This window comes from Dermacentor andersoni, chromosome 6 (genome assembly GCF_023375885.2).
Source record: "Dermacentor andersoni chromosome 6, qqDerAnde1_hic_scaffold, whole genome shotgun sequence".
NCBI lineage: Eukaryota > Metazoa > Arthropoda > Arachnida > Ixodida > Ixodidae > Dermacentor > Dermacentor andersoni.
The window spans coordinates 124474977-124485902 of NC_092819.1; the positions used below are offsets into that span (position 1 = coordinate 124474977).

The window sequence follows — 10926 nt, forward strand, 5'->3', positions numbered from 1 at the left end:
AGCAATCCAATGGAAAGCTCAATACTAGACCTGTTAGAGTGTGAACGTGAACAGGGTAACGTTTCCATCCATTTGTTCCGCGCAGAGTCGAGCGCGGAGAGTCAAGTGAAAACGAAACCTTTCGACCACCCATACTACTGATGGGTAACGTCAAAATGTAATTTTTTCTTAGAATCGAGCAGAAGTAGAGAAGTAGCATTTTTTCCGTCTGATAACCTAATGAAAAGATCTTTTTTTAATATGAGTAGTTCAGTACTAGAGACATAAATTATGATTAGGAGTGCCTTCGTCATCAGGCTTGTACCGCAATGTCGCTGGGGGATCTCAAATTGTATCATGCATTTACCTCGATTTCTCTGTTACTAAAGCTGTGTTCGCGATTGTATTGACGCCTTAGACGTTCTAGGACATTGCTTTATCACTTTACCTTGACTTCATAGTAACCTTTAGTGTCCCTTTAAACATCTCTCGGCTCAAAAGGGCAATCACACTATTTGCGTCTTCTCTATCCGGTCGTGTGGCTACTATTCTAGTGCACTGGCCTATTGCCACTAGGAAAGACTGTTTTTTTTAACTCCTGTAGCCTTTTTTTTAAGCTCTGCAAAATCCAACCACATTACTTCAAACGGTATGTCAGAGTGTCGACGTAGGGCCATCTCGTCTGTTCTCTGAAGGTACTTTATGAAGTTGACATTGATGGCAAGACTGGACGTACCGCTGGACGTTGTCTTTCAAGCGTTTACACCAGAAACGCTGAAGAATCTTGCGATAAGTTCGCCAGAACCCGTCGTGCTCGCCAAAGTCGTGGAGTTATGATAAAGTTCCAAGATTCTAGGCACCATTGTTTCCGAGACTACGAACTTTCCATCGTGGAACTCCAGTTCTTCAGTTCCCTCCTACAGCGTAGTTGCGCTGACAGTCTCCTGATCGGGAGTTACCGCAAGTCTGGAGAGTGGGTCTGCATCCTTCAGGTGTTCTCTAGTTCTGTGAAGGACCACGAACACAAACTGCTGGAGTTCACTCACCCACCGCGCCATTTTTCTCTAGGCTCTGCGAGGTTAAGGATATACGTTAAGGCTTGGTGATCGGTAAAGAGCGTGAAGCTCCTGCCCTCCAGGTAAGCTCTAAAATAGCATACGGCCATTTGGACTGCCGCAGCGTCTTTCTCCGTAGTTGTGTAATTCAGTTGCGCTTTCGAGAATGTATACGAATAATATCCCATGATCTTTTGTTGCCGGCTCCATGGAGCTTCTAATCCCTTTGGAAAAGCACTGCGCCTGTGCCATTATGAGAAGCGTCGGTGTTCAGCTCGAAAGGCAACGTGAAGTCTGGAAGTGTCAGAATCAGGTAACACGAAATGATGCTCACAAGGCTTTATTAAACGTAATCACACTCTATTGTCCACCGAAATGGCACATTCTTCTTTGTCATTTCTTTGATGCACTTTGTTTTTATGGCCTAATCTGTAATGAAAGCGCTAAAATGCCCCGCAAAAAGCGAGAAATACCCGCAAAGAGTGTGGGTCATACGGTTTCTGCATTTTTGAGATTAGATTAGTTCCACTGATTTCTGCTCTGTTTTCTTGGTTTCGCCATCAAATATGCTACCTAGAAGCACAACTTTTCTTGTCAACAATCTTGAGCTCCGCATCACTCAGTGCTTGAAGTACACTAACAAGATGCTCTGAGGGCTCCTCCTGATTGCGAGAGTAAATTATTATATCATCGATGTACACGTTACAAAACTTCACAAGAAACGGTCGCAAGACGTCATTCATCACCTTCTGGAACCAAGCAGGTGAGGTCTTCCATCCATCCAAACGGGAGTCGATTATACTCATAGATGTCAAAGCGCGTTATGAAGGCTGAGTATTTCTTGTAGTCTTCTGAAGTGGAACTTGGCAAAATTCTTTCCACAAATCAATACGCGAAAACAATCTGCAGCCACCCGTCTCATTTATGATAGCGTCTATTCGTGGCATAGGAAAAGGAAAAAGCTCTGTCTGCTTATTAATTTGCTGTGCAGAGTCGGAGGCTTCCATCTTTCTTAGGTGCAATAGGGCGACGCGAATGTAGATGTGGATAAACAAATTATCTGTGCATCCAACATCTTTTGAAGCACGTTCTTCAGCCACATTCTATTCTCCCATGACATAAAATGTGGCTTTTTTCTCACCACTGCAATATCGCCTAAGTTAAGTGGTACCTCAAAATTTATAGTTGCCTTGGCATATCCCTTCAAGCATAGCAATTCCGGGTAAAACCTCTTATCTTCACATGACGATGGCTGCCGCAGGCTCCTCGAAGAAGAAGTTGAAGAAACGCTGAGATTGTGCCGCTTTTGATCCGTAGTTACTTCTACAGTGTAGTAGAGGTTAAGGCGAAGTACACTGATGGCTGGACGTGATAGGAGTAATTCATAGGGTGATCTGTTGAGTACTAGCACCTGCGTATCAACACTGCCTCCGATAAAGGATACGGTTAAACATATCTATTTATCGAGAATATCCCGCCTTCCGTCGTATCCATGTACTTCCACAGCCCATCCCTGTTGTATTTTCTCAGTCTCAACAATACGGGCATTTAAAGTTGCCATGCTTGCTCCACCGTCAACTAACACGCTCCTTTCCTTTCCATAAACAAAAACAGATATATACAAGAGGTTTGCATGCGACAAATAAACAGCTTCTCTTGGTGTCTTCAAGCGGAAGCCGAAGCCCTCTTTATTTAGTTTTCTGTCACAGCGTCTGACTCTTCGTGTTGACTTGAGCCTCCTTGGTCAGTCAGAAAGGACACAGGAGAAGCGGCAGACTTCCAGCTTGCAAGCGGGCGTCTTTCATCAGCTCGTGTGGCAGTTGGGCACCTTGCACCAAGCATCATGGGCTGGCGCTGGGGTCCCAAATTTTGTAGGTAGAGGTTTCGCAGTCCCTGTAGAAGTTCTTTAACTGTTTTGAGCCCTCTCACTTGTATTTGCTTCTGAAGCTATGGACTGATACCATGAATGATAAGCGGAACCACAGACGTCTCGGGCAAGGATGTGTCAGCCAGCTGGAGTAGCCTCCTTTTCTCATAAAAATAGCTGAGTGCAGGCCCATACCTGTACTTCAACGAGATAGCTTTATCCCATAATAATATCTTTTTCTCTCCAAAAGAGCTGAGAAAATTGTCCTTCAACTCCATCCATGGCTCGTTGCTGTAAGCATTGACACGCAATTCGTACCAATTCTTGGCTATTCCTGATAGGAATAGTCGCATGTTTTTCACCTTATCTTCATCACTGTGCCAGTAGTTTTCATTACATGCATATTCATAAAATGTTAGCCAGGACTCGGGGCTACTGGAATCTCCATCAAACATGTCTGGCTTCACGTATTCGAGACTCGTCCTGTTCATTCCTCTTTCAGACACGTTTACAAGCAAACGCATTAATTCATTTTGCTGTCTGTTCTGTTCCTCTTGCACTTCAAGAAACTTAGTGAGCAGGTGGAGCCCACTGTCAGATGAAGCGACGGTAGCAGGCTTCGCGTAATTTCGAATTGGAGTCAGCACAAACTTCTCATAATCTTGAAATTTCATATCCAGCTTCACATTTTCTGTCGCAACTAAATCATGTAAGTGAGCTTCGTTGTAGCGCTTATATAGGAGAAAAAGGCGTCAGTGTTCTCTGCTTCCGGAAGAGCTCATTCCTCTTCATCGGAAGTTTCGGATGCCACGGCATTGATTTGCTCCAACGAAGAAGTCCACCCACATTGCGACTTGAATGTCCACAAACAAAAAATCCGGCTGCGCCAATTTGTAATAATACACAGTAAGGCTAGCCTATGGTATCAGTCATTTTCTTTATTCTCCCCCTCCCTCCCTTCGTCGTCTTCGTTAAGACACCCTGTCACTTCTACTTCACAACGTCCAGCTACATGTTATAAATATTGTGTCTAAGATTGGCGGTGCCATAAGTGAGCCAATAATGGAAGTTGATATTGAGGCCTCTCATCGAGTGCCGAGTCAAGATGCCTTCAAAGGTATCATCATCGTACAGTGCAAGTTACGTGCAAAGCAAGACAGCATTCTAAAGAATGCAAAGAAAGCTCGTCTCACAAATAGAGAGGTCGGACTGACCACGGGAAACGCTATGTAAACGAGCATCTTTGCGCAGCCTTAAATGTACTTCTAGCTTTTGCCATCAAGAAGAAATATGAATACGAATGGATACCTGCCTGGTCGCTTGACGAGGAAATCTATGCCAAGCAAACATACGATACGGCTGCCATGCACATTCTGAATGAGTATGACATTGATCAAGTATTTGGTCAGGTATGATGATTAATTAGGTATGACATTGATCAGCTAGCCGCACAGGTGCAGGTACAAGCGTGATCTGGACCCTTCGGCATATCCTTCACAATGGATCACGATTGCGTGCACCTAAAGTTTCTGTCACCTTCCACTATTAAATCTAGTTACCCGTCTTGCCAATCAGTTTGACATATTATTACCCTGTCCGTAGGCAGTAAAGAGGATGATATCTTACTTTATTTAGCCCAATTCTCATTTTCACTGGTTGTTATGTTATCTGAAACCTGGTATACAACTGGTAGTAGCAACTTGGAGCTACCTGGATTCGACAGTTTCTTTATCAATCGACCAGAAAAACGTGGAGGATGTGTTGCTCTTTTTGTTACTTGACAAAGGAAATGTGTTTCAGTGCATGAATACTGTGTGTCAACACAAGACTATGAAATATTAACAATACTAAATAATAATGAAGTAGTTGCAGTCGTCTATCGCCCACCAGGTGGAAACTGCATGCGTTTCATAGAATTTCACGAATGCTTCTTGGATTTTATCTGCGGAATAACTTTCACCTGACGCGGTGGCGATTTCAATATTCTAGAAGACAGCAACGCCTCCACGGAATTTGATACGTTGTTGCCGACGTCTGCTTTCAAAAACTTGATTACTACACCTACTCGCATTACATGTTCCTCATCGTCATGCCTTGACAATCTAGTAACAAACGTCGGAACTAATATTTACACCGCTGGTGCTACAGTTTCGGACCTCAGTTATCACTGTCCTGTTTATGCACATTATAAAAGTGAAAAGGGCATTATGAACGATGATATAGAAACTTTTACTGTTTAGTATACTATGGAGAGCAGGCTGGTCGCGTTTAATGGCGAAATAATGGAGCAAGACTGGTCTTCTCTCTTGGAAGAAACAGACGTCACCGAAGCTTACAACTAATTTATTAAACCGTTTTCTGATATGTAGCAAAATCATTTTTCTATAGAATAAATGAAACCACCGAAGAAAGCTAGAATTCCTTGGGTAACGGAAGAACACTTGAAAATGATCAGACTTAAAAATTCCATATATCATTTACTTTTAGAGTCACGTTCTACATTGCACCTAAAGGAATTAAAAATTTTTCGAAACCAATTAAATTCGGAATTTAGGCGTGCGAAGAGGGCTCTTTTGAGCAGCCTTTCTTAAGTGCCACATGGCAGCACCCTAAATAGACATCGAATATAGTCAATGATGTCCTTGGTCGTCGGACCAAAACGAGCGTTTCAGACAGCATACATCATGACGGTATTGAATTAGGAGGTAAGACCCTTGCAAATCACTTTAATCAACACTTCATTAAGGCTACCATTCCTTCTGATCTCCCTTCGCGCAGCAACTTCGGGAACAACAATGCTAGTACTATTACCGCTAGCATTTACTTCCAGCCTACTGATGAATATGAAGTGTGGAGCCCATTAAATTCCTTACATAATAGTAAGGGCTTAGACATCAGTACCCTACAACTAGGACCAATTAATCACTGCATAGATTTCATTTCCCCTGCTCTTGCTCATATATTCAATTTAACGTTTCTCTCGGGCGTCTTTCTCCAAGCAATGAAGCAAGCTAAATTTTCGCCAATTTTGAAAGGCGATAGTCCTAATGATTTAAACAACTATAGGCCAATTTTGGTGCTGCTTTTTTTTTTCATGAAGGGCTTTGAGAAAGTTATACACTGTCGCATAGCAAATTTCTTGGATACATTTGGTGCTATAACTAACGCGAAACATGGATTTAGGAAACACAGATCCACAGACAACGCCTTACTGTCGATAAAGGAACGTTTAGTAAAGAACATAGGCAGGAATGTCTATACTCTTGCGCTATTTATAGACTTTAGTAAGGAATATGACTGCCTCAGCCATAAGATCTTATTATATAAACTGGAGTGTTATGGAATGCGTGGTAGCTGTTTATCTCTATACAAATCTTATCTAAGTGGCAGATTCCTGAGCGTGTACGTGAACGGCCACATGTCGTCTTTCCTAATGAACACATTTGGCGTCTCACAAGGAAGCATACTAGAACCGCTTTTTTTTAATGTCTACATCAATGATATTGTAAAACTTGATACTAAAGCTCAATTCATTATATACGCTGATGACAGCACTGTTGTGTTATCTGGAAATGATATGCACAATTTCAGAGTAGAATGTAATAAGCCGCTAGAAGGAGTGTCTATGTGGTCCCAGCTAAATGAAATTAAAATTAATGTGACTAAAAGAAAGATAATTAGTTTTTGCTCCAACAATAGGCTGCTCCAGTTAAACAATACCAGCACATTTCAGGGTCGAACCATACAAATAGTGCATAGTCATAAAATTCTGCGACTTTATTTCTGTTCGCACATATCTTGGTATACGCACTCAAATAATCTGTATAAAAAGCTTTCTTCCGTGACAGCGGTTGTATCACAATGTCGTTATGTACTTCCTATAAGAGCCAAAGTGCACATTTACAATGCATTATTTAGCGCATACTTATATTATTGCGCTTTAGTCCGCTGTATATGTATAGAGTGTATATGCTATATAAGAAGATAATTCGATATTTAGGAAATATAGGTTGCTATTCAAGCACCATAGAGACGTTGCCTAAATATAACATTATTCGAATTGATAACCTATACCGCTTTTCGCTCATTACATACTGCACGATATTCTTCAGAATTTGATAGGACCTACATAAAACGATTAGCCTCCTTAGAACGTCGTCGCATAAATGTGAACACGAGTAATCCTGAAATATGGTCAATTCCATACTTCAGAACACTGAATAAACACCATTCCTTAATATATAATCTACAATTCACTTTGAACAAATGCAAGCATATTGAGAATTTCAATAGGAAAGAACTCCGCTCATACTTTGTTCCCTAGTAACATATCCGATGTGATTATTATTTTGCCTTTGTGCATCTTTACGAGTTTATGCTTTACAACGTGTTTAATTTTCTCAGCAAATGTTAATATTCTAAAATCATCCTTGTGCTGCGTTGTCTAGCTCGTGTTAGATTGTTCTGTGTATCTAGTATTGCTGTGGTAAGATTGTCTGAAATTCATTGTGCTAAAACTATTCCAAATGCTGGTAACTCGAAATGATGGAAATTATGTTCCAGTATATCCGTTCATAAAGAATTCCAGCTATCACTGGAACAATATGTGACTTATTGTAAATGTGCAAACACTGTTCGCTGTACTACTGCCTAGTCTGGTGGTTTGACTCGCGTCAAGATACGTATTAGCTTTTAACGCAAAATGACCATCCAGTATGTAAACTCGAAAATAAAATTGCTTTGATTTGATTTGATACTGTAGACCCATGTAGAAACTACAGCACTTCTGATATGTGACAAGTTCTTGGACACCTTATTGAGTAAAAATCTTTAGAGAAATATTGCGGTATTGTTAGACTTGTTGGTCTACCTGTACGTTTCTCGTACATTAAGCTGCAATAATTAATAATGTGTTCCAATTAGCAACTGTTTCTGGAGGCAACCGATATGTAAGCTCAAAACATGCTCATGGCGGCAAGCCCAAAGGGCCCCAAGCTTACAAATTCAGGGAAATAGGTTCCCAATCTATTGCTTCGTCATTTAAACTAAAATATAATTGAAGGACGAGAAAAGTACTTGCATCATACTCGCTGTGTAAATGGCTTAAAACGAGCTGCAAATTTTTCATAGGCTTGAAACTCTTTTCAAGCGTTTCGCATCGCGCCAACCTGGAAATATATACTACGGAATGTCACTTTTTTCAATATTCAAACATTAGTTGTGCTTCACCATTTTTCAGTTGGAGTGCGCGAGGCGAGCTCACACAGTGGCCTCGCCACGCACACTAGCCTCAATCTTCTCGCCCCCATGGGAGGCGCGACCCGCGGATTGCGATCTTGAGGAGCAGACAGCTCTTCTACATGAGGCCGGGCGAGCAGCCCGGGGCTGTGCAGCTCTGTACCAAGGGCCCAACCCAAAGGCAGCCTTTTCCTTTCCGTTATTTGCTCGTGTCTTCAATAAAGTTTTCAACACCCACTTACGCTAGCTGGGCGACTGAGTCATCCTCGCGATTAAATTTGGAAAAGCGCTTCATTGAGATAGTTGGTATGGATTGATTCTCAATTGCACCACATAGCTCGTCACTTCTTTTATGCTTGGTTTGTTTGGTTGGTATCTTTCGGTGTCGTCAAAAATTACTGCCGTCATCCTGTACCGCCGTACGCGAAAAACACTTGTTCGCTGTTAGAAGCACAAATAAAATATCATTCAAAGTGAAAAAGTAATAAATATGTCCGCCTGTAAGCTTTCCGTCATCGACGGTCGTGTCTAGCGCAGGTAATTTGTGCTCGCTTGCTGCTTTATGGCTGCAGCTTGACTGTTCGATGACGCACATGGCGTCCTTAATGAGTGCTTCGGCTCATACTGCCAGTGTGCCAGCTGTGCTGTATCCGCCAGGATGGCCTGCTCGGCCCTGCCATCACTGCGGCTCACTCACTTTAGACCCAGACGCACATCCCACAGGAAGCGCGAAACGTGACCGTGAGCTGCAATGGCGATGCTGATATCGTGTGGTGGTGCTGCCGTTGACAGCCGGGACCATGGGGAATCTCCTGATGCCGAGGCGAGCAAGCGCACACCAAAAGAATCGCTGGACTACGGTGATTTCGTTCTGGCAGCCCTAACTTCCTCTCAGACCGAGCACTACTTAGATTTCCTGAACCTACCAACTCCGTCAAAACCAGACCTGCAGAGTCTTGACGCCCTCATAGCAGCGCATCTCGAGCGAATACCATTCCAAAGCATCGACACGTTCTTGAGCCACTTGGAGTCTATGGAAGCCAGTGCTGTCTTTTCTAAGGTCGTCGTGGAAGGTCGCGGTGGAAACTGCTTCGAATTGAACTCTCTCTTTGCGAGACTGTTGCTATCGCTTGGCTATAAAGTTCAGGTTCGCTGCGCCAGGATTCGCTGGGCGGTTCCAGAGGATCATCCGCAGACGCCGGTCGATCACATGGTACTCTGCGTCAGCGAAGGTGACAAAGGAGCGCCAGGTCAAGAAAAGCTGTTCTTGGTCGACGTAGGCTTCGGGGGACCTTGTCCTCGGCGCGCTGTTCCGCTCGAAGGTGACGCGACGCCTTATCGCCTTCGCACGCAAGATGACGACTGGGCTAAGCCAATCGAAGTGTCGATCCTCAATCAAGCTGGGCAAAGTTCCTGCTGGCTTCCCATGTATCAAGTTTTTGCTTACTCGCATGAGTGGCCAGACTTCATCGATAAATCGTGGTACTTTGCCACATATCCAGGCGTCGTCTTCCGCGATGTTTTAGCAGTCAGCCGTTACGAAGGGGAATGCTGGCTGACGCTGCGTAACCGGCACTTCACTCGCCGACGCTGCACGTCCAGTGGGATAGGAATAGTGACTGAGCGTCGTCTCATCACTAGTATGCCAGATTTACTCTCTCTGATGGATGGTGAATTTAAAGTCAAGTTCGACCCAGACGTGTACGACAAACTGCGCGTGCACCTGCAGCTTCTTTAAATTATCCTGTTCGGAATGACGACCTCTGTTGTTCGCAGAGCTTTCGTGCGTTATTCTTGTCTTAATTGTTTTATTTTTTATATCGTACAAATAAATACGGAACCTGAAGATAGGAATTTTGTTGTTTGCTCAAGAAGTCAGGCCATTAGGGTGTTATGTGACTAATCTCCTTGGTAAAAGAATTGCCAACGCAATTGTGTACCTACAATTTTAAATTTGTTTAGATATTCCGATTGAAATAAAGCCATTCCGCTGTTCAATGAATAATGGATTGGTTAATTGGTCAACACCTTGCAATGGTTAATTAAATTGCTTATTTAGCGCACTCTTTAGAGTACACAATGACTCTATGGCAGGAAACCTGTGGTAAGATAAGTGTTACGGAACCACATATTAGGCACTGAGAACAGTACAAGAGTAGGAAAGAGTTCGACAATTCAATATTTTGTCAAACAAGAGTTGCATCTTATGCGTGGATGGCCTCATGTGAGTACCAACCCCACACTCTTTAAGAAAAAGCGTTGCAAGACGGAAACGTTTTGTAAATTGATGTGGTCAAGGGGCAGCGCGGGACACTGAATTCAATATATAAAGCATCAAAATCGGCATTTTAGCAGCCGGTAATGTAAATGCGCATCTCCTGCCTAAAGCACGTCCATAAACAGGCCCTTCCATTCAGTCTTCTAAACCAATCTTGGCTTGGAGGCTCGTTAGCAAATTAGTGAATCATTGGAAATAATCGTTGAAATAATTCCTGTTTCACAGTAACAATATTGGAACTTCTGGCATTTCAGTAGGATATGTATTTTAACAGCACCACGGTGGACGCATGGGCAGAAAGCGCTCTTGTTGCTGTTGTAACATTGGCGGTACTGGTAATTGTGTGTTTTTAGCCTTGCGTAGGAACTAGCCCAAGTAAGCCCACTGTCGACGATACAGTCGACTACTCTTCGACACTCTGTAATATGTTAAAACACTGACCAAAATAAGTCAAAGCTTTTAAGGAGATATAAAGAGATTTATGAGGCACAACGTTGAAGAGGACAGGG

General features: G+C 42.9%; 1 protein-coding gene across 1 annotated transcript; it reads left to right on the forward strand.

Moving 5' to 3' along the window:
* Positions 1-8890: 8890 nt before the first annotated feature.
* Positions 8891-9877, forward strand: LOC129382563 (arylamine N-acetyltransferase-like). The gene has a single exon (XM_055066701.2). It carries the CDS (start codon positions 8891-8893, stop codon positions 9875-9877), a length of 987 nt encoding a protein of 328 aa, XP_054922676.2.
* Positions 9878-10926: the final 1049 nt, after the last annotated feature.